We start from the raw sequence: 25,667 nt of genomic DNA, 5'->3' as shown, positions 1-25,667 counted from the left end.
ATGTTGTTTATAATTAGCGTTGAGAACTATCGACTGAAAATAGTCGAAACAGTCGATAGTTATTATATTATATATTCTGTTAAGATAGTCCATTCGTCAACAAATTAAAACTGTGGTGTTCTTAACAGCCATAAAAATAAATTGTTGAATATTAAAGTAAAGTTCTATCAGAAATGTAGTTATTACAAATATTTAATATACTTTATTTACCTCTTTAGCGTTAATAGTTTTATAAGAAATTTAACAACTGCTACAGCAAAAATTTCTTCAAATCTTTCGGAATCGATGCAATTCTGAAACCTTTGGAACCTAATCTTAGTTTTCAAGATTTTAGGAAAAAAGTTTTGACCAACAAATAATTTGGACAAAAATCGTGAAAGTTTATCAAAAAGTATTACCTATTATGCCAGTCAAAATTATCTTACTATTTATCATTTACAATTTTATTTTTTTGGCATCGGAAACTAACGTCTCAAAATGCTGCTATATTAATTTATAATATATAGTTATTCAAAAGCAAACTACAAAAAAACATAAAACCACATATATTACATATAAATCTATATAAGCATAAATTCGGCGCATTACTTTCAAGGTCACGCCTAGGACGACACAGCCACATTGTTAAAAATCAGTCTAATGAACTAGTAGAACCGAAAATAATAACTAAAAGTACACGACTGAAAAAGTCACTAGTAAAAAGTAGTAAAATCAATCGAACCAAAAATAGCGACTGAAACAGTCGATAGTAAAAAGTAGTCAATTACTTAACAGTCGATAGTCGATTTCAGTCGATTGTTCCCAACACTGTTTTATCCTGGCAATTTAATGAAATATGTGGTATTTGGAAGAGAAATAAATCAAATCATTGACAAATTTTTATTGAATAAATTCAATACACAATGTTTGAAATAAAAAACTCAAAACATCAACAACGTAACACAAGTTCAGTATAACATACCGTTATGTACACAAGATTACAAATAAAAACGTAAATATAACATTTATTGTTTCTATTTCTCACATTTGTAACTAAACAAACTACGATTCCTTTAAATTATTTTATGTGATTGTGTGAGTGTTAGTGTATGTGTCTGTGTTTGTTATTGAGATTTATATGCTCTCTGGTACGTCATAGCGATGTGCCATATGTGAACTATCCGGCTTTTTTTTTCACTCCTCTCGCAAGAAAATTTATTATATGTCCCGACGGGATCTGTACTGTACAAGAGATAATTTTAAAATATATGTTACCGTTATCAAAAGCACCGATTTGTTTCTTTAATACTATCTCTTTTATTATACAAAACCCGATCGAATTTCAACGATTTTACTGCGGAGTATACTGTTTTGTTCTGTGTTCACCTAAATGTTTACGATTTGCTTTTAAAAACTCTAACGTCAAACACTAAACTATGTAAAAAAGTACACTTTGGATTTTCCGTTTTGCACGAACCTTCTACAGTCCGATTTTTTTGGAAAAACTCGTGCTTATAATATCATTTACATTATTTCCATATTGGCTAGTTGTCTAGTACATAATTTATCAGACAAACAAGAAAATTAAACTAACTTTTCAAGAGCGGTAAATGTACAAACATTGCAAGACATTATTGATGAAGTCTAGATTCTCGAGAATTATAAAATACACATCACTTGTTTCTTTTCGAATATAAGAACATTAATAATAAAGTTCATGCAAATAATTTTTTTAGTGAACAATGAGTAGATGTAGAGTTCGTGATGAATTTAAAGTGGTATATATATATATATATATATATATATATATATATATATATATATATATATATATATATATATATATATATATATGATGTTAATATGAACACATTTAACTACGTTTGATTATTCACTAAACCAGTTAATTCGAGTTTTCTGACTATTTGACCGATAATGACAGATGATAAAACAACCTTATGTGCCATAAAACTTACGTAGTGTTCAAAAAGCGGCTTCTATTGAACACACATGCGAAAATTGGGGTGGTTAAGTGGTACTCGTAAATAAAATCAAAAGGTTCATTAATAGTTTGTTGGGATGATAAAATATAACTAATAGAGTTAGATATGGAAATAATTCCTTAGTGGAAACAAAAACATTTATAACTGCAGCTATGAATAGAATAAGAGAAAATTAAACAATGTTGATATATATTTTATAGTTAAGTTTGATCGATATTTTCATAAATAATGTTAAGTCTAAGGAAATGATTCTGACTCATAATCAGGTTACATAACAGAAATAGATAATTTTGATGAAAAATCCTGGCAGCATCAACTTGAAGATGCCGAAAAAATATTGATATATCGGTTATATTGGTAAAAATTTTCTTTTGGAAAAATATCAATATTTTTAAGATATTTTTTCAAAAAAATATAAAGATATTTAAATTTTTTAACATAGACTATTGAATTTTCATTTTGTGGTGTCTTCTCCGGTCGGCTTCAAAATTAAGAACTAAAAACGAAAGCTCCAACCGCAGATATTAGAGCTGTTGCAAATAAATATCGATAGTACCGATATTTTTTGTCCTCCGATATATCGATATTATTTTTAAAATATAGAAAACGATATTTCCTACAACAGCAATTAAGGGATAAAGGAATTCAGAGTTAATTGGTGATTTATCGACATTTTCTTTTATTTTTTTAATACAGAAGGTATATAATCATAGAGCAAATTATATACAGTATACAAAAAGGAAATATTAACAACATGTGATATTGTCAAGTTAACTGGATAAGATCGTGAAATTTGAATGCTTGATTGTTAAACGAAATGAAAATTATAAATAGTAACTCTTGGAGGAGGTTTATGAACTTTTTCAAGATCTGTTTGTATTGTGAAGACTTTTATGTTTATTTGATTATATCGTTATTTGATTATTTGAAAAAATATCGATATATCGTTTTCGATGTTTTAAAAAACATATCGATATATCGGAGAAAAAAAAATCGTTATTTTACAAAGAATATATCGATATTTTTAAGAAAAAATAGAAAATAGCGAAATATTTGTTTAAAATAATATATATTGTTACATTTTTAAATATTATTGTCTGACTATTTTAAAAAGTAGTGAGATTTTAAAATATCTGAACCTATTTAATAAATTTTTTAAATTTAAGTACCAATTTAAAAAGTTTATTAAAAATTGTATCGAATTTATTGTGAAAATATATCGAAAAATATAGATATATCGGGCAAAAATTTTGATATTTTTTTCAGAAAATATCGATATATCGATATTTTTTCTGCATTCATATTGTGAACCTTAAATTTGACCATTGAATCACATCTGTTCATCTTATTGAACGTCTTTATACTATAAATGTTAGCTTTTTTATTATAACATTTTTGATTATAATTATTTCCTTTCTGTGAAGAACTAGATATGGTTCATAAACCAGAAAATTAATATTAAATTTCGGTTACAATTAATATAGATTGTTTATATGTTGTTGAAACAATATTTATATATTTATTTAAATGCTTATTAAGAAAATTAAAATGAATTTAAAACATAATTATTTACGTCAATACAAATAATTAGTTAAAACGTTAATTATAGCATAAAACTTGAATATTAATTATTTAAAAATGAATACCTTAGTATTTCAAAATATTCAGGAAAATGAAGTTGCACTATCAATTCTTCTTGATAAATTCAAGTTATACAGATTTTTTCTTCTCGTATATTTCGAAAATTAGTAATAAAATATTAAAAATCAGCACCAATAGGATTGCTTAAAACCATTTCAGCAATTGTTATTTAACAAAATATAGCAGAGAGACCTGCAACAGAAATATAGAACAATGTTTGAACCGAACAATCGTTAGTATATTTCGAAAATTAGTAATAAAATGTTAAAAATCAGCACCAATAGGATTTTTTAACAACACTATTTCAGCAACTGTTACTTAACAAAATATACCAGAGAGACCTGCAACAGAAATATAGCACAGTGTTGAAACCGAACAATCGTTGGTATATTTCGAAAATTAGTAAAATATTAAATATAATATAAAATATAAAATATTAAAAAGCAGCACCAATAGGATTTTTTAAAACTATTTCAGCAACTGTTATTTAACAAAATATACCAGAGAGACCTGCAATAGAAATATAAAACAATGTTTGAACCGAATAATCGTTAGTATATTTCGAAAATTAGTAATAAAATATTAAAAATCAGCACCAATAGGATTTTTTAAAACTATTTCAGCAACTGTTATTTAACAAAATATACCAAAGAGACCTGCAACAGAAATATAGAACAATGTTGGAACCGAACAATCGTTAGTATATTTCGAAAATTAGTAATAAAATATTAAAAATTAGCACCAATAGGATTTTTTAAAACTATTTCAGCAACTGTTATTTAACAAAATATACCAGAGAGACCTGCAACAGAAATATAAAACAATGTTTGAACCGAATAATCGTTAGTATATTTCGAAAATTCGTAATAAAATATTAAAAATCAGCACCAATAGGATTTTTTAAAACTATTTCAGCAACTGTTATTTAACAAAATATACCAGAGAGACCTGCAACAGAAATGTAGCACAATGTTGGAACCGAACAATCGTTGGTATATTTCGAAAATTAGTAAAATATTAAATATAATATAAAATATAAAATATTAAAAATCAGCACCAATAGGATTATTTAATAACACTATTTCAGCAACTGTTATTTAACAAAATATACCAGAAAGACCTGCAACAGAAATATAGCACAATGTTGGAACCGAACACTCGTTAATATATTTCGAAAACAATGACAAATATTACCTTTAATTTGTTTACTTTTGATGAGACATTCACCAAAAATGTTTGCAATGTATTATCACTATCGCATATCTGAAACCATTAATAATTCAGTACAATTGTCGATTATAACATTAAATGAATTATTTCCTATCCTGCTTGTGTTAAAATAATTGCAGAGTGAGAAGCAAGGTTGGAACAAAAGGGTGATGGCCTATAAGCTGGTCAATAACGATATTAACACCTTCTTTTACCTCATTGTTTCGTATCCTTACCCTAAAAAAGAACAGCACTTAGTTAAAGTGTCTTTGTTGAAAGTGGACCCCCTTCTTGTTTTTTTTTAGTATTTTTTCCTATATGATATGCCAAAAAACCGTTATGTATATATAAATATATGTACAATTTTTCACGCATAGTAATGATCACAACCCGGATTACATATAGTGGTAATTTTAAGTTCGGTGCACCCTGTGTAAAATCACTTTGACGGCGGCGCTGGCGGTGGTGCTCGACGGTGGTGGTTCGGTCGTGTCCGGGGCGCATCGACATTTCAAGACCCACTGAACCAGCACGGTGATCAATCGGGAATCGTCCGAATCGTATTTGGGAGGAAATTCGTCGGCCCAAAGGTCAGCGCCTGGTTCCAGATATTCTGGCAGAAGATCTGAAGTGTTTTCTGATGATCCAGGACCTAAACAAAATTACAAAAATTATGATATTGTATCTAAATCGTATTAGTGTATGTATAATTCTTATTTTCAAATGTATCAATGGTGATTTTGGATCACCATTCACTTCAGCTGAAGGTACTGGTGAATTGAGTGTCAATGTTGTAGAAAATCTGGTTGTAATCATAATTTTTCTATTGTAAATATCTAAATAACATCTATTGTAAAGGAATATTATATTACGTGCTTACATCTAATTTATCAGCAATATATATTAGTGAATATGCGTATGTATAAAATTATGTACCAGCTGTTGAACAATTTAATCTATATGTTAAATTCCATCGTCTTAACTTTATTGAGTGTTTCAGTGTAAAAGGTCAATTGAAACATCCCCGGCCTGACACATAGATGGTGCTACTACAATTAAATCCATATGTTTTTTATGCATCCCTAACCCTCAAAAGATGCGTGTATAGATTTGATAGCTGTCGCATCATTAGCTTGTGAATTATAACATTTTGAGTGACGAAACTTTGGTTATTGTGAAAAAATTGCTAAAAAGGAATTTCGCGTGTTGATAAAATATTGCTTTTTGAAGAGATAAAATACAAACTAAAAACTTGGCTTGATGCCGAGTTTTCGGACACTGTCCCAGGAAAATCAACCATCGAGGATTGGTATGCTAAGTTTAGACGTGGTGAAATGAGCACCGAAGACGGTGAACGCATAAAAAAATCCACAAAATGAATTTGAATGACCGTAAATTGAAATTGAATGAAGTAGCAGACACTCTAAAGATATCAACTGAACGTATAGATCATATTATTCACGAATATTTGGTATAAGAAAGCTCTGTGCAAAGTGGGTGCCGCGCGAGCTCACTTTTGACCAAAAATAACAACAAGTTGATGATTCGAAGCAGTGTTTGAAGATAATCAAACGTAATAAACCCGAGTTTTTTCCTCGATATGTAACAATGGATGAAAAATGGTTCCATCATGTCACTCCGAAGTTCAATTGACAGTCATCCTAGTGGACTGCACGCGATTAACCCACTCTAAAGCGTGGGAAAACGCAACAATCAACTGCAAGGTTATGGCGCCTGTATTTTGGGATGCGCATGAAATAATTTTCATTGACTACCTTTAAAAAGGAAGGACCATCAACAGCGATTATTACATAGCGTTATTGTACCGATTGAAGGACGAAATCGCCGAAAAACATTTCCATTTGAAGAAAAAGAAAGTGCTGCTTTACCAAGACAATGCAGCGTGTCAAAAATCTATGAATTGGATTTCGAATTGTTCCCTCGTCCACCGTATACTATGTACAGGCTATTTCCTGTTCTCAGATCTCAAAAGAGTGCTCGCTGGGAAGAAATTTTAATCGAATGAAGAGGTGATCGTCTAAACTGAGGCCTATTTTGAAGCACAGGACAAATCGTACTACAAAAATGGCATCGAAAAGTTGGAGGGTCGCTATAATCAGTGTATCACCCTTGAAGGGAATTATGTTGAATAAACAAAATCTAACTTTGACAAAGAAATGTGTTTTACTATGGTAAGTCGGGGACATTTCAATTGACCTGTTAAGAAACAAATAACAGTAATACAGGAAAGCATCACTATAACATATTCGAGCTTTGTTACTGTGTAATTACATAAGATTCTTAACGTTATTTGATGCCCTGAACTTATATCTTCAACCCGTGCGTCAAGATTGGTTCCAGTTTACGAGTTCGCGTATGGTGGCAACACTGCGCTCTCACAACGATTGTGATTGTACTTTGGAACTTGTGAAAATGAAGACATGACGACACAAAGTCGATTGAAAGTCTTTTGTAACGTTCGTGGATGTTATATGGTTCATAAACGTGAAAAAATACATTCAAAGATGCGTACTGTGGCTTTGCTGTAGTAAACAATGACTACCTGTAGTATCGAAATTGTTTTGTAACGCGTGAAGAACAAAGCTGTACAACACTTGGTGATAATGTATAATTTTCATTTTCTGAGTCAATATTATGGAGAGAGCAGAAAAATCGTGTAGATGGTTGCTACTTTTGCTCGATGAAAATTATCATCCTGATGTATCATCAGTGTCGAAGTCAGTTCCACGTGCAGATAGTGGCGGTACAGATAAAATGATAATGTATGTCGTATGAGACAGAATGAGGCCTTAAGAACTTTGTCTTCAATCACCGGGAAGAAGTGAGACAAGGAATATTTGTTGGAATATTTTCGAATTTTAAGAAAACACAAAATTTACCAAAATTTTAAGGTCCGATGAAACAGCAACATGGGTATCGTTTCAAAGTATTTTCACAACTTTCTTAATAATCACAAATCGTCGGATTAGGGAACATAATCGACAATTTGTTGCAAAATTACTCTAAGCTTTTTTTGGCGTTCATAGCTTGATTTTCTCCACACAACTTGAAAACATGAGAGACAAGCAAGGACAGAGGCTATATCAAAAATTGAAAAGTAATACCAAGGAGTTTGTGAGGAAGATATAATGAGGGATTACTGTTGGACCCTAATGCGTGAAATAGAGCCCAAGCAGTGTAAAAGACTCAGTTCAGCCTTTGTTCATTTCTAATTTATAATTTATACTTATTTCAATAAACGGCCGTTAATGGACAAAAGTAGGAAAACAATGAATTTATTGAACGTTTCGAAAACTACAACTAATTAAAAAAAACGGGTTACTGATTTGGTTTCACACAATTTACTCACAATTTACCTTATAAACTACTAGATTGCTCTGATCCAAAACCGTGTTAAATACATAAACTATACTGTATATATATATATATATGTTTCCCTACAAATAACGAACTAAAACATGAAGCAATTATCTAAAGAATAAGATCTCAATTTTTTTTATTTTTAAAGGAAGTAGAGCGCCATTTCTGCAAATTATATCCAATGTAGGGAGCGATTTACGCGAAAATATTACGGAAAGAAGTTTTAAAAGAACCGAAACGATTTGTTCATTAGAGAAATAACGAGGTAAGTTTTTATGATGAATCGCATTTAGAATGAGCTAAATGTTCCGTAATATTTTCCGAGTATCTTACGATAGAATCTGAGATATCTTTTTGTCACGTTATTATTGAGAAAACAAAAGTGAATATGTGCATGTGCAGCTCATGTATAGCATTCTATATAGCAATAACGCTAAATGTCTCGAATTGAATGTTGACGCAAAACTTCGCTGGAAGAAAAATGTAAAAATGAAAAGGAAAGAATTGGAGTTGAAATGGACGAAGATGGCTAATTGGCAAAAAATCATAATTACACAGGTCAATACGAAATTCCAATTATTTAGCCCGTAATTAGACGAAAAAAAGTATATGGCATGACAAAGTTTGCTTTTTTATTTAGGAAACCGCTTGAACGATATTTTTCAAAATCTGCGGTGTTAATTTTTAATTGAAAATGAAACCATTTAAATGAAGATTTCAATTATTTTTATAAAGATTTATTATCAAAATAACTTACAAAAAAAGTAGAAAATAATTTAAAAGTGCACGCTTTTACATTCTTTCATGTTCATACATACTATATCTTAATAGATTATAATGATCCGTGACATAAACATCAGCACCCTCCATCAGAATTCCCTCCACTATTTTAAGCGAGAGCCGAAAAACTCTGCTTTACTTTTTGGCAAATTTAAATGCCGAATTCAATCATTAAAAACTTCTGTAGTAATAAGATGGTGTTTTGGTTGTTCTGATGTAGTTAAACACTCCTTATCGGAATTGCTTTTATGAGAACTAAGAAATGAGCTACTTCCGCGATAATTTTTTCGGTGGCTGGGGTACTGGTCATGTCAGATCATGTGCGAGTGGAGCACAAGATGATTCCAGATCAGGATATTCCATAGGTTTTGCATTTTTATCTCTACGTCTTTTACATGTATTCACAATGCAAAAGTAGCAGTCGGTAATGTGATATTTTGGTTCCCGCCAGATTCTTGGTGTTGCAAATTTCATTGACCTATTCTCCCCTCGATAGCAACTTAAAATATAGAAATAGAATTTAAAATGTCTATTATATTTAATTCACAATTTAATTAAAATTTGCTGATTACCTTCCAAACATTATTACAAGCAACATGTGGAGCCCATGTCTTGTCTTGATTCCGAACGGGACAGTTAATATATAACATAATGCATCAGCATAATATTTACACCTTCGCGACGATATTTTAAGGTGTTCTATATTTGTACAAAACACCTGATCTTTGTTTATCACTCTAGTGCCATCTATCAGCGCTGTGTGAATGTTTTAAAAATAATTAAAATTTATAAAAAATTCAAATATGAGTATTATTACTATAACTATTACAAAAGCAAACTTTATACCAAAAAAAATCGTATTTTATTTTCGTTCTTGTTCAAAACTAAGCGGAAAATCATAAAATAAACTTTACGACAAAGAACGAAAATTTTTATTATACAAAACTATTATACAAATTAAATATATATCTAACAAATTACTATTATACAAGCAAGTATTGAAATCTATATGGTCATATGGAATTCAATTATGGGGATGTTCCGCGAGAAGTAATATAAATACAATACAACTTTACCATAACAAAGTACTGAGAAATACTGAAGGTGCCCAGATACTACTGGACTGATTACTTACATCGAGACCCCAGGATATAAACTGCCACTTAGGAAATCAAGAGAATTGCAAGTAGACATGATAATAGACTTCATTTTCATGTCAATATCGAACTAATATAACCCTGGGATAACACCAGAATAGGACACACACTCAAAAGAATCAAACCATTTAATCTTGTGTAGTGTAGTGTAGTAAGGTGCATTAAAAGGCAGCTATGTTAATACATAAATATTATTTCACCAGAGATTAAGATAGGGCCGTTGAGTCCTCCTAGATATATACCTAAATTTAAGTTATTGTAAAGACAAATTGTAGGTAAATCGGTACTAAAATTAGAATGATACAGAGAAGAAAATTAGAATGTCCCCTTAACAATGGTGTCAGGCAAAATCCTGAAGCGTTCCATATTTTTACATCGCACGAAAGAAACAAGAACGAATACTTTATTTTAGTACAAAGATCTAACCGCTCATATACTGGAATCTTACAGAGTGTTTGATCAATTAAATTGGGATTTAGTGAACGAAAATAAACTTAAATTTAAAAAAATTTTAAAAAAATATGATATGACTATGAACGACCAAATATAAAGAATATACCAAGAAAAAGTTTGCCTATATATACCCGATTTAAAATAATAACAACATAATAAACATTGTAGAATAACCCATGAATTTCTTTCTTCACAGTTCTAACTGTGAAACATATATTAATCGATTGCAGGAAGTCAGAGACTGAGGTTAGGGCTGGGGAGTAGCCTTGAGACCTGCCTCGGATCAGGAAACTTGGATGGATTGATATCATTCCTGAAGGATATTGGTCTCTACATGGGAATATAATCATTAGTTTGTGAATTATAGCATTTTGAGTGAAGCAACTTTTGTTACTATGAAAAAAATGGATAAAAAGGAAGTTTGAGTGTTGATAAAATATTGCTTTTTGCATCAAGGATTGGTACGCTAAGTTTAGACCTGGTGAAATGTTACTGAAGACGGTGTACGCAGTGGACGCCCAAGAGAGGTCGTTACCGACGAAAACTTTTAAAAAATACAAAAATGATTTTGTATAACCGTAAATTGAAATTGAATGAAATAGCAGTCACTCTAAAGATATCAACTGAACGTGTATATCATATCATATTTTATCACGAATATTTGGGTATGAGAAAACTCTGTACAAAGTGGGTGCGTGCCGCGCGAGCTCAATTTTGACCAAAAACAACGACCATTTGATGATTCGGAGCAGTGTTTTAAGATGATCAAGGGTAATAAACCCGAGTTTTTGCGTCGATATGTGACAATGGATGAAACATGGCTTCATCATTTCACTCCGAAGTCCAATCAACAGTCACCCGAGTGGACTGCATACGATGAACCCGCTCTAAATCGTGGAAAAATACGACAGTCAGCTGGTAAGGTTATGGCGCCTGTATTTTGGGATGCGTATGGAATAATTTTCATTGACTACCTTGAACAAGGAAGATCCATCAATAGCGACTAATACATAGCGTTACTGGATCGTTTGAAGGACGAAATCGCCGAAAAACTGCCGCATTTGAATAAAAAGGAAGTGCTGCTGCACCAAAACAATGCACCATGTCACAAGTCAGTGAAAACGTTTTAAAAAATCCATGAATTGGGCTTCAAATCCACAGTATGCTTCCTTATCCACAGTATTCTCGAGATCTGGCCCCCAGCCGCTATTTCCTGTTCTTAAATCTCAAAAGAATGCTCGCTGGGAAGAAATTTTCGTCGAATGAAGAGGTGATCGACCCTTGAATAAAAAAAAGTAATTTGCTAAAAAAATATGTTTTACTATGGTAGGCCGGGGACTTTTCAATTGATCTGTTATTTTATACTATTTAGATTTGTGTTATGTGTATATAATTTTATTCACACACCGATATGTTACATATTTTTTGGTCTACAATTGTGCCTTATTATTACTTAAAAAAAAATTGTAAAATTATAGGATTCATGAGGCTATTGGATCGTTGATTCATATAAATACATCAGTCGTCAACGACTAGTAACATTTAAATGAATTAAAAAAATATATACTGAGAAAAAAGTTTCTATTTAAATTTTAACAAAGACGGTCCTGCAATATCGTTTGTACGGTTTGCCGATAAATCCCGAACATTAATCCGAAATTCTTCTGTCAATCCGGGCGGTCATTTATTTAGAAAATGGGCCCATACGCGACGAATAATCGACGAGCGCAGAAATGCGGTGCAGATGGTCGAAATAAAACGAAACCGACGTTTCGGCGTGGAAAAAAAAAACGGGACCGGGAACGTTCCTTATTCCGCGTCGCCCTGCGACCGTAATGCGATTTAAATCGGCGAGACGACGGATTTACATTTCAAGCTTTTTCTCTTTTCCATCTTGCTTTTCCTTCTTTTTTATAACAACGGTAATCTAACGGGGATGTAATATGTACAGGGGATAGACAAAATAATGTGAACACCATGCAACATGCACCACGTACATCTTGTTGCTTGTTGGCAACACTGCTTCCGTGTAAAGAATGCGACACGCATGTATTACTCAGTTTACATGCCAAGTCTTGCAGTATATTTCAGAACGCTACAGTGCGTTCAGTATTTTGATGGTGCTCTCTATATAGCGAGGAATAATAGTTTGAGGAATTTTCAGAATATGATTAAAACTCGTGCTGTCAGTTCCTTAACAGATTTAACTAGATTTCAGTTCCTATGGAGAGGCCTGGTCTGACATCTACCGATTGGTAACACCAAGTGGTGCCATTGAGGGGAAGTTCTTTGAAGTCATAGAACCATCAGTAGGGGTTAAGCTTCTCCTTTTTTTCTTGGACGTGGACTGTTAACACCGTTTATCCCTGTGGTTTTATCATAGGGCCTTTCACGGTGAGATACTTTACGGAAGAATATTTTGACACTGGGACAGTATAGGATAATTTCATGAGAGATTATTTTTTAACGTTAAGATATTTTTGTGCTGGGACATTGTACTGGCTATTTAGCGGATGAGACGCCGAAAGGATATTAGATATATACGGTTAGTTTTGAGGCCTATCGAGATCGGTCATCGGAATATGAAAATTTGGATAGAAACAGTTATAACCTTTTCTCCAAGAACGAGGTTTTACGGCGTTCTCTTGGTACGTTGGGAGTAGTTTCATCAAGCAACTAGTTTCTGATGCTTAGATGCTATTACAATACACAATTACATAGGTGTTAATTTAATGTTTACATTATTCTCCAATTGGTTTGTTGAAATAGTAGAATTATTTTTAATTTAATAGAGAATAATGGAAACAACATAATAACAACAACAATCTTACAGTTATCCTACAGCTGCGATAGTATCGGGTTCGAATCCCACAGGGCATTATATACTTTATCTGTGATTGCAGTTGTAAATACGTCTAGTCAAGAGCATTCAATTTGACCGTGAATATTCATTACAATCACGCTAGTAACCAGGTTGGGTAAGACTGAATGTTTTATGAAATGGTCTCTGAGTTGGTCACTGATCAGTCGACAGACTTAATGCCTAGGACCGTGCTTTGAAATCAATGTTACACAATAGGTGCAGTCCAGATAAATGCTAGTTGGTAAAAATAACTTTAAAATGTAATTTAAAAAATTCAAATACGTATAGTCTGTTAGTATTGTTAGTGCCTCGGTGGATCTAACATTTCACCACTTGTTATTCCGGAAATTAAACTGTTTAAGCAAAATAAAAATATATTTTCACACCTACATAAATCAAAACTTCCGAGCATTGTTTTGAGATCTGAGAACGGGAAATAGTCGCTGGGGGTCAGATCTGGACGATACGGTGGATGAGGGAGCAATTCGAAGCCCTATTCATGGATTTTTGTTATAATTTTCACCGACTTTTGACACGGTGCATTGTCTTGGTAAAGCAGCACTTTATGTTTCTTTATGTTTTTGGCAACAATAATCTTTCAAGATGTTATCAGTATTTTTTGATTACTAAAATCATATACCTTCTTGAAAATCAGAAAGATCCCATGTCTTTTCTGTTCTTCTATCTTCGATTATTTGCCTTAAGTTCATAAAATGTTCTTGAGGGATTTTCTGTTTTCATTATCCAATTGTTTATGTTTATTTTTAAATCCAATTTCATGTGTTTCTGGTAGTTAACGAAATACTGCTGTAAATATTTTCCTTAGTTATCACTTTGATATTTTATAGCTGTCTAGTTCTTCAGACACTTTCATTTTTAAGTGTTTTTTTTTCACGTAAGTATTCTTTACTTTCAACTGAGTTTTTAGACTAAAACACGAAATGAGATACTATCAATCTTTAAAGTGACAGTCATTGTCGTAATTTTATAACCTCTTTAGATTTTTAGTTGAGTATTATGTTATATATTATATTATATTGTATATAGTAAATGGAAATAACAATCTAATCTGAAGATTTTTTCACTTAAAAAAATCTACATATCCTAAAAAACAAAAACATAACAAGGGGGCACCCGGGTTTGAACCGGGGACCTCTCGATCTGCAGTCGAATGCTCTACCACTGAGCTATACCCCCCACATTGAATTGTTATTTAACGGATTATACATACCAAAAATTTCATTATGTCTGATGTTCAAATTACATGTAGGCGATACATTTTTCATAATCATAATCTGAACAACCTACGCGACAATGACTTTAGTTAATTTCGGACGGAAACGAGCGAAATTTATCATCGAGCCGCTAAATGCACACAATTAAAATAGAAATACCGACAATCCATCAAAAGGAGAATGTAATCAGGCTGTTGACGCTAGCAATAAATATGGATCATTTCGACAATTTGAATTTTAAAGTTTCCGAAATTTAGGCTGGTATAATTATTTATCTGGTGCTATTATTGAACCTGTCGTTCTTTCAGTTGATAACGCTGATACAACATGCATTATCAATCGTAATTAGGTTTGTTCTTGTCGAAAACACTTCTTCTATATATTAGCAACTAATTCTTGGTGTTTCAACCGATTTCTATGTATTTTGGTATACTGAAAACAATTTGGAAAACTTTTCATGGCATCAGTACGAGGGTGGCTCAAATATGATGGAGACAAACGCTGTGAGCGCATGTTTCACGCGCGTGCTACGACCATGAGTGAACGTCAAGTGCCGACCGCCGTAGCGCAACGTATTATCATTCGTTTTTTTGTGTGGGAAGGTGTGGTTTGGTAGTGAATGCTTGAGTAGGGCTGCCGTGTTTAAATGGGCCAAAACATTCAAGGATGGCCGCGAAACCGTCGAGAATGAGCCGCATGATCGTCGACCGCGAACCAGCATCATACCAGATAACACTCGCCGCGTAGAACAACTCATTTTGGACGACCGTAGAATGAATGTTCGAGACATTTCGGTTGAACTCGGCATCAGTCTTGGTAGTGTAAGAGTCTATCATCTACGAACACCTTCAATATCGCAAAAGAACGGTGTGATGGCTTCCTAAACCGTCGGACGGGCGGGGCGTGCTGTACGTCAATTTCCTGCGCACCCAACGTACCATTAATGCTGCATACTACTCTAACGTTCTGAAAATACACGTGAAACCTGCTTATCGCTCGAAACAGAGGAGCATTCCAGAACGAAGTGCGATTCTTCTTCAGGATAACGCGCGCCTTCATACCGGGTTTCTCATGCTCGATACAATATCGGAATTAGGGTGGGAGGTACTGCAATACCTCCCCTACAGTCCGTATTTATCATCTTGCGACTATCAGTCGTTCGGGCCACTGAAAGAAGCACTCGGAGGTCAAAGATTCAACAAAGACGATGAGGTAAAGGAGTTTGAAAAATAAATTAAAAATAAATTTAAAAATTAAATTCTTTGATACCGGCATCAAAAAACCTCCGGAAAGATGGATAAAATGCGTAACCAGTAAGGGGAAATACCTAGAAAAACTGTACATTTTTGTAAATTTTTTCAATAGTAAATAAGCGTGCCAGTGTATTTGTCTCTATCATATTTAAACCACCCTTTTTCTTAATGCATTTAAGATTCAGTACAATTAACAAAAGAAGCCCTTAAAACAGTCCTGCTCCACAAATGTGAGTGAAAAGCAAAGTAAACAGTTTCCCCACGACATTAATTAGAAATGGATAAAATGCTGATACCCCTGCCTGTCTGTTTTTTGATCATCCAGGCCCCTTTTTATTAGATTTATCAAAATTGCCATGTTGAAATCAAAATGTACAACTAAGATACAACCAATAAGTAACACCATTAGATTTTTCAAGTGTTTGACGATCTTCACCAGCCGATTCCTTCAAATCAAACAACAGAAGCAATAAAGATCGAAAACGCAATATTGAACACTACTGTTTGATGTAAAGGAATGTTAAAAACATCGAGTTTAGGGCTGGATGAGATATTGATATTTAGTAAATAGCTTACCACGTCTATAGACATTGCTGATCAAAATATATGGGAGCACCTAATATTTATAATACTGTGAAATTTGACTTTTCCATCAGGATATACTCTATTATCTTTAAAATATGGAAGGAAACATATGAAAAATGGATGCAATATTTTGTAATTAAAGCTATAGAGTTTCATATTTATAATAGCTAATCGCTAATAAATAGCTTCACTCTATTTGATTCATATTTATCTGTTATAACTGTTTTCATGGACCAAAGTCTATAGACTGCAGTGACCATTGAAAGAATGAAAAAGAAATTCGGATCTACTCATTGTTGTTACTAGTGTATCTGAAGTGAATTCCATTTGTTAATGATTATGCGGTTCCTTATTAGAAATCATAATAACCATCCACTCACTGTGGAGCTTTGGTAAGATAAGCAACGCTTGGTATTTCAGTTATAACTTTAACTTATGTATTAAATGAACGTGTTTTACTGTGATTCCTCTTATCTTCCTAGATCTATTTGAACTTTATTGCCTTAAGACTGTTATTTGTGCTTATAGATTATTTTCTAGCAGTGATTTCTAGCATCGATTATTATATCGTATGTATTACGATGTAATCAGAGTGCATCATCTAGATTCTGTATAGCTATACTGTATAGCGTATATATATATATATATATATATATATATATATATATAGAATCTGCTCATTGTTGTTACTAGTGTATCTGAAGTGAATACCATTTAATAATGATTATGCGGTTCTTTATTAGAAATCATAATAATCATTCACCCACTGTAGAGCTTTGATAAGATAAGCAACGCTTGGTATTTCAGTTATAACTTTAACTTATGTATTAAATGAACGTGTTTTACTGTGATTCCTCTTATCTTCCTAGATTTATTTGAACTTTATTGCCTGACGATGTAATCAGTCACATATATAGTAATCACAATATATATATATATATATATATATATATATATATATATATATATATATATATATATATATATATATATATAAATTATTTTACTCACCTTCGCAAATAAAATCCACTTTAACCGTAGTACTGAGTGTTGGCTCGCAAGTCATCCCTGGCAAAGGACATAGTCCGCAATATTTCGGTCTGAATCGTTTCCTACTCCTGCATGGGCCAAATCTCAGAAATACCGCCTCACTCAACCGATGTGTCGCCTTACATTCGTGTCCCTTCTGAAATACGAACAAAAAATTCGTAAAAACAGGTGGATAAATACCAGGCTTCACTTCTGAATAAACCGTGCAATTATTACCGGCCGGATATCACAGACTACAGTGAACAGAAGTAATAGTATCTAGATGATCGCTTACGCACTGAAATTAAATGAATAGCATTTCAATATACTTGTTATGTATGTATATTTTTCTTGTTTACAATGATAAGTAAACTTAACGATATTGTTTTTATTAATACAATTAACGAAAATATTTCATCATGATGCGATTACAATTATCAATATTTTAGTATAATTAGTGGCAATGAAAAACTTAACTCAAAACAAAGTCAAATGTGTATCAATAGATACTTATGATGTTGCTCAAATTTACTAATATGCCTTTCTTCTTCACTAAATAACTTAGAATAATATGAATAAAAGTTTTTAACTAATACATTGAAATCATTAGAGAAATTAAAAATTCAAGAAAACGAAAAAAACAAAACAAAGTTGATTTCAAATGTGGTATATTTGAATATAGAACACAATTGATATATTCAGTTATGTATATTCACATGATATTAATGTATTTTCTTTGCATTTGTTTTTTTAGCGTTGGGAACCGTCGACTGAAAAGAGTCGAAACAGTCGATAGTCGCAAAACAGTCGAAATAGTCGATAGTCAAAAAACTAGCGACTGAAAATAGTAATTATTATATTCAGTCAAATTCACGGTTTGACTGTTTTTTTATATTCGTGATGTCAGACGAAGATGTACGAATCCTTTCCTGTATAAATTGTGAGAAAGGAAAGGACGGAGATAATTGCTTGGGGCAGTTGTTACTGAATACTATTAACATGCAAATAATAATTTCATTTTAAACGAAATAGAATTACATTTATACTTGAATGTTCTGTGTATCTGTAAAAAGGAATGGTATTTTTCTTCCCAAATAATTTCTTCCTAATTGGAATAATACCCTACAAATGTTTTATCGTATATTTTTAAATAATATACTATAATAAATATAGACAACAAAATAGGACTTAAACAAAACCGAAGAGCTAAAGAAGTACAATAACCATAAATATCGAGAGAGTAATCCAAATATTACCTATTATTGCCATAAAAAGAGTCAAAAGTATTTTACTCTTTACTATTCATAATTTTGATCCTTTTATCCTATTATATTAATAATCTTGAAAAATATCGTTCCAAAATGCTGCTCCATTAATATACAGTGTATTGTTATATACAAGCAAACTACAAAAAAATATAAAACTATATATATGAAATATAAATATATGTAAGCATAATTTGGGTACATTTTTGTCAAGATTGCGGCTAGGGCAGAGTCAGAACGTTAAAAAGCAGTCGAATGAAACTAGTAGAACCAAAAGTAGTAACTAAAAGAACGATTGAAATAGTCGATAGTAAACAGTAACAAAATCAGTCGGACCGAAAAGAGCAACTGAAAACAATCGATAGTAAAAAGTAGTCAATTACTAAACAGTCGATAGTTTCCAAGACTAGTATTAATGTATTTCCTCTGCATTTGTTTTTTTGGTTTTTTACTTTCACTTTCATGCGCAGAACGAACCAACACTACATGTGATTTCAGATTAAAGAGATATATCAGTGAATACTAAAGCCTATTTATGCTTGTGGAAGGCAAATAGGGGGATATTGGGAACCAATGCTGTCAAAATAAAATCAGTCAATCAATCAGTCACTACAATTTAGTACACGTCTTGCTTGTGAACTAATATACATGAAAAGTAGTAATACATTTATTTATAATTAATATTGCTCTAAGCATATCTAATTAAAAATGTTATATTAAAAAGAACTTAATAAATTGCTAATAAATATTTGTTGTAACATTACCATTTTAATTAATTAATGAATTTTATTAGCTCCAGCATTATTTTCAATATATACATGTACACATAAAAACATTTGTATATTCGTTTAAACTGTTTTATATCTTATACAATATACAAATAAGCTTTCAGGGCTTTTTGTAAATTTGAACGAACTTTACTCAAGGAAATTTGCACAATGTACTTTTTAAAATTATTGTTCATCCTTAATTATAGGCTTTTTCTTATATATAGGTTATTTCAGGCTTCATAGAATCGGTCCACTATGTTTCTGTTTCATAACAGGTCAATTTGGACCATAACAGGTCAACAGCCTGACACACAGATGGCGTTACTAGAACTAAATCCATATGTTTTTTTAGTCAGAACGTTAAAAATCAGTCGAATGAAACTAGTAGAACCAAAAGTAGTAACTAAAAGTACGATTGAAACAGTCGATAGTAAATAGTCACAAAATCAGTCGGACCGAAAATAGCAACTGAAAACAATCGATTGTAAAAAGTAGTCAATTACTAAACAGTCGATAGTTTCCAACACTAGTATTAATGTATTTCCTCTGCATTTGTTTTTTTGGTTTTTTACTTTCACTTTCATGCGCAGAACCAACCAACACTACATATTGTTCACTTGCCTGTAGTCTCGATATCGCACTGCGACGTTAATCTTGGCGATAATGTTGTTGATATTTCTCGTTAGGCTGATGAAGCAGGAAAAATACAGAGGGACAAGGACGGAGGACGAGCGGTGGTCGACCAATTAAGGTCGAATTCGCGCGGTCCTCGGTGAAACCGGAGCCGGTGAGATATTGAGGTCGTATATCTTTCGGGCAACTACGCCCTAAACAATAAAGTCGCAACCTAATAGGGGTTGTTCTTTTCGCTTTTTTGTCTCCTTTTGTTTGGGGTACAGGATGGAAACGTTCTTATCAGGACTGGGAGAGATAAAATTTTATACCACAACAATATCATGTTGCTGCGCCGAAGACGTTTTATTTTTCTCGTATTAGTTGCTGTATAAGCTTCGTCGAGATCATTACTGCCGAATTATTTCAAGAAGATGGACGTTTTATTTTCATTCGCAAGAGAAAATATGTTAAATTTTAGTCTTTTATTCTTTAATAGAGATCTGAGACTATTTTCTATGTTTAATTTTCTTTTTTTATTTCTATTATTATCTTCTGATATATTCCACACTATTTTTGTGGATTTTGTAATGATAATTTATTATATACTATTCTATATCAGGTGTACCGGAAACAGATGTCACTGGGCTTAAGTATGCAATGTTATGATTTGAAACATATGCCATTTTAGTCCACTGACATCAAGCTTTAAATGTATACAACTTATTTTTTGCAAACGTCTGTGTCCAGCTTTGTGCTGGAAGAAATCTAGATCTAAAGGAATCTAAAGAAAAAAGGCACTGAACATGCATTGATGGAAAAACGTCCAGAATGGGCCCCAACACACAGCAAAGTGATTATACAGCAGGATAGGAAGGAAGCGTTAAAAGCGCTTGAGTGGGATATTTTATCGCACCAGCTGTACTGTCCAGACCTTGAACCGCCCGACTACCAACTTTTTGAATTGATGTGGCACGCGATTGCAGAGCAGCCTTCGCCAATTTCTCGATGAATGGTTTAGCTTTTGCTGAAGTTTTTTGTGATTGTATCCATAAATTGTCAAAAAATGCAGAAATAAAAAAAAGCCAAAAAAATGTCAAAAAAGTATGTAGTTTTCTTTTAGAAAAAAAAAACAGGTAATGACTTTACGGTACACATAATACTTTAATTTAAAACAGGTTTAATTTAATCAAATCTAATGATTATTCGGTCCAAAAGTATTATATACTTGATGTTTTTCACTTAGTATTATTGAGTTATTCTGTGTATACAGATGCTAATCATGCAACTCTCAAAATTCTATTTTCTACGTTCATTCCTTTTGCTGTTTGATTTAGACAAAACTGAGGATGAAGTACATCACATACTTTTAAAAACTTACGGCGATGCTACACCGTGATATCCAAAGTGTTGATTTTAATGTATATGGCAGGGAATGGCCCCGAGAAACAAAAGGTTCTGCTGCAAATACACTGTTGAATCTCTCAAGGAATTTCCAGATCATTTTAAAAGTTGATCAAACAACCTTTTTCAGGATTTTACAAACGAAAAATCCAAAAAGACCGAAAATAACTACCATACAAACTGACTCAAAATGTCATTTCGAACGTATGAAACCATCCTTGTTAGGCAAAAAATGCCAAAACAAAATGTTAGGGATTAATCGAGGAGGCCATCCACATCTACACCGCAAATATTTACGACCGTAAAATCTGGCTATCCATATGATGGGATCACCAAGGTGTAACAGTATTACAAGCTGCTAAAACCAGATTAAACTGTTACTGCATATGTATACCGATCTGAATTGAACAAATTGAACGACTACAAGAAAGACGAGTAATAGTGAATAATGGACGTATTGCAAGACTTGCGAAGGATACACTATTGCACTTCGAATAGGAATTTATGCCGCACTCAGCGAGCTATCAGATATTGCCTATTCCGCATATTGGTTCTTAATGACAACACTTAGGAAGGTACGATGTTTATGCTTCACAATTCTACAAATAACCTAAAAGCAAATAAAAGAAACAAGTATCAGATATATTTTGATGAATTATTTGAGTATATAAAAAAAAACAATTTAATATCTAACACAAGAGTGCAGTTTTCGATCGACTGTTATGAATCTGATACTTTTTATAAAATTAACATCGAAGAAACCTAATTATATTATTGGAGAAAGCTCAATTCCTCAAAAAAGAATCAGCAGACTACTGATGGTACATTAAATTGGAAATATCATATCATAGCAAACGATGAGCGAATCAGAATCAAATTTAAACAACTGTTTGGTTAGTTGGAAAACGTTTCCTACTTAACTTCAGATTAAAGACATATATCAGTGAATACTAAAGCCTACTTATGCTTGTGGAAGGCAAATATTGGGAACCAATGCTGTCAAAATAAAATCAATCAATCAATCAGTCACTACAACTTAGTACACGTTTTGCTTATGAACTAATATACATGAAAAATAGTAAATACATTTATTTATAATTAATATTGCAATAAGCATATCTAATTAAAAATGTTATATTCAAAAAAACCTTATAAATTGTTAATAAATATTAGATGTAACATTACCATTTTAATTAATTAATAAATTTTATTAAGCTTCACCATTATTTTCAATATATACATGTATACATAAAAACATTTGTATATTCGTTTAAACTGTTTTATATCTTATACAATATACAAATAAGTTTTCAGGGCTTTTTGTAAATTTGAACGAACTTTATTCAAGGAAATTTGCACAATGTACTTTTTAAAATTATTGTTCATCCTTAATTATAGGCTTTTTCTTATATATAGGCTATTTCAGGCTCCATGGAGTCGGTCCAATATGTTTCTGTTTCATAAACAGGTCAACTGAAAACTCTACAGCCTGACACATAGATGGCGCTACTAGAATTAAATCCATATGTTTTTTAGTTAGCCCTAACCCTCAAAAGATGCGTGTATAAATTTGACAGCTGTCGGATCATTAGTTTGTGAATTATAACATTTTGAATAAAACAACTTGATTTTCGGGACAGTGCCTCAAGAAAATCAACTATCAAGGATTGATATGGTAAGTTTAGACATGGTGAAATGAGCACCGAAGACGGTGAACGCAGTGGACGCCCAAAAGAAGTTGTTACCGACGAAGACTTTTAAAAAATCCAGAAAACCGTAAATTGAAATTGAACCGTGATTGAATGACCGTAAATTGAAATTGAATGAAATAGCAGACACTCTAAAGATCTCAACTGAAAGTGTACATCATATCATTCACGAATATTTGGGTATGAGAAAGCTCTGTGTAAAGTGAGTGCCTCGCGAGCTCACTTTTGACCAAAAACAACGATAAGTTGATGATTCGGAGTAGTGTTTGATGATGATCAAGCATAATAAACCAGAGTTTTAGCGTCGATATGTGACCATAGATGAAACATGGGTCCATCATTTCACTCCGAAGTCCAATCGACAGTCATCCAAGTGGACTTCACACGATAAACCCGCTCCAAAGCATGGGAAAACGCAGTCGGCTGGCAAGGTTATGGCTTTTATATTTTGGGATGCACATGTAATAATTTTCATTGTCTACCTTGAAAAACGAAGGACCATCAACAGCGACTATTACATAGCGTTATTGGACCGTTTAAAGGACGAAATCGCCGAAAAACTACCGCATTTGAAGAAAAAGAAAGTGCTGCTTCACCAAGACACTGCACCGTGTCAAAAATCCATGGATTGGGCTTCGAATTGCTTCATCATCCACCGTATTCTCCATATTTGCCCCCAATGACTATTTCGTGGCCTCAGATCTCAAAAGAATGCTCGCTGGGAAGACATTTTCGCCGAAACTATTTCGAAGCAAAAGACAAATCGCACTACAAAAAATTCAAAAGATGGAGAGTCGCTATAATCAGGGTGTCACCTTTGAAGGGTTTTATGTTGAATAAAAAAAATAATTTTGGCAAAAAATGTGTTTTACTATTCCAGGATGGAGATTTTTCAATTGACCTGTTATGAAGTGAAGTTCTGTTCAACAGAATTATTAACAGATGGTGTTGCATTTCCATATATAGCTTCAGACATTTTGCTAAGTAAGACCACAAAAATCACTTGGCTCTCAAAAATGACGATTTCATTCAATCTATTCGAATGACATTCGAACTAAAGATGTGATTTCACTTAAACTTTCCAAAGATTAGTCTTAAAATGCAAATATGTGGAAAGGAATAATATGTAACTTTGATTCAGAATTAATGTAATTAATTAAATAAACGAAGTTGATTTATTTAGTAAGCATAAAAAATTAAATATTATTACTTCCATGGATCCGCGATGAAAGTTCACAAAAAAAGCTATAAAAAAAAGAAAAAAGCAGTTGCAATTGCGAGTTTATTGTTTAGGGATCCGGCACCGTTGTCCGGAAGATTTACGTCGCTAATATTTCACCGGTTCCGGGTTTCTGTATTAAAAGAAAACACCCAACAGTCTCAACTACGGACGGAATTTGCGGTCTGCCGGCCGACTTTTAAATTAGGCAACCGTGGTTTCTCGGCATCCATTCTCGCCCTCGCCGATATCTTTCTTTATTACCTTCAAATAAACTTGCTTTAAAAAATTGCTTCCTTTCACGACTAATTAGGCCGACGGTTTTTTTTAGAGCGCAAAAAGCGCAGAATATTAATTACTTTTTAAATTACCCATTGACTTAAAGTTTAAAGGGAATTTTAAACAAATAAGGCAGGATTGTCGCAGTATATGAGTCAATGATATTAATAAATGCTAGGTTCTGGTGTTTTTAGGTATTACCCTTTCCACTATTTGTCTTATGCTCAATATATAGTCTTATATACCACAGATTTTAGAAGATTTTGTATTATTTGTTCGTATATCTTTATTATCATTAATATTAAGATGTAATTTGAATTCTTATAGCAGAGGTTAGTATCGATGATAACATATCAGCTATAACTATCGAGCTCATGAGCAGTAAAGTCGAGAACATCGAAATAATATGCATTAACAACACATAGTAATACAATATACATAGTAACACATCGTACACATCAATATAGTCCTAGCATATATGGAAAATGCTATATTTTAGCCGTTGGTAATTAAAATGTCTTTATATTATAATCAGTTCATCGTCTATTCTCTTTTCTATCCATTAAAATGTTGGTTATATATATTTTAACATACTCTCCAACTGATCAAACTCTTGAAAATATGAATTATAATATTGAGTTATATAGTAACAAGTCAATTTAAAAGTTCCAGGCCTACCGTAGTAAAACACATTTTGGCAAAATTTTTTTTTATTCAACATAATTCTCTTTACTTTTCGATACCATTTCTGTAGTACGATTTGTCCTTTGTTTCAAAATAGGCCTCAGTTTCGGCGATCGCCTCCCCATTCGACGAAAATTTCTTCCATGTGAGCATTCTT

At 32.4% G+C, this 25,667-nt stretch overlaps 1 protein-coding gene and 2 non-coding genes across 5 annotated transcripts in view; 1 reads left to right on the top strand and 2 right to left on the bottom strand.

Annotated features, from left to right (window-relative positions):
• Positions 1 to 865: 865 nt before the first annotated feature.
• Positions 866 to 25,667, bottom strand: part of Ccn (cellular communication network factor protein Ccn) — a 294,872-nt gene continuing 270,070 nt past the window's right edge. The window contains exons 9-11 of one of the 3 annotated variants that reach the window (XR_013007498.1): positions 17,551 to 17,725; positions 4,280 to 5,484; positions 866 to 3,964 (exon numbers count right to left, since the gene is read on the bottom strand). Coding sequence is in view for 1 of the 3 variants with exons in the window: in XM_076416498.1 (XP_076272613.1) it covers positions 5,246 to 5,484; positions 17,551 to 17,725 (414 nt within the window). In the remaining 2 variants the exon portion in view is untranslated. Of the gene's footprint in view, positions 3,965 to 4,238; positions 5,485 to 17,550; positions 17,726 to 25,667 lie in introns of those variants that run through there. The other 2 variants (XR_013007499.1, XM_076416498.1) reach the window with 2 other exon arrangements.
• LOC143204373 (U6 spliceosomal RNA) lies at positions 10,418 to 10,522 on the top strand. Its single transcript, XR_013007597.1, has one exon. It is a non-coding gene; the product is annotated as a U6 spliceosomal RNA (small nuclear RNA).
• Positions 14,592 to 14,663, bottom strand: TRNAC-GCA (transfer RNA cysteine (anticodon GCA)). The gene has a single exon. It is a non-coding gene; the product is annotated as a tRNA-Cys (tRNA).

The sequence above is a fragment of the Rhynchophorus ferrugineus genome, unplaced genomic scaffold, assembly GCF_030347505.1.
Source record: "Rhynchophorus ferrugineus isolate W39M unplaced genomic scaffold, kcgeb_rfMv2 rfM10, whole genome shotgun sequence".
NCBI classification, from domain to species: Eukaryota; Metazoa; Arthropoda; class Insecta; order Coleoptera; family Curculionidae; genus Rhynchophorus; species Rhynchophorus ferrugineus.
Note: the sequence above shows the minus strand (reverse complement) of the source record. Positions and strands in the feature narration are given on the sequence as shown.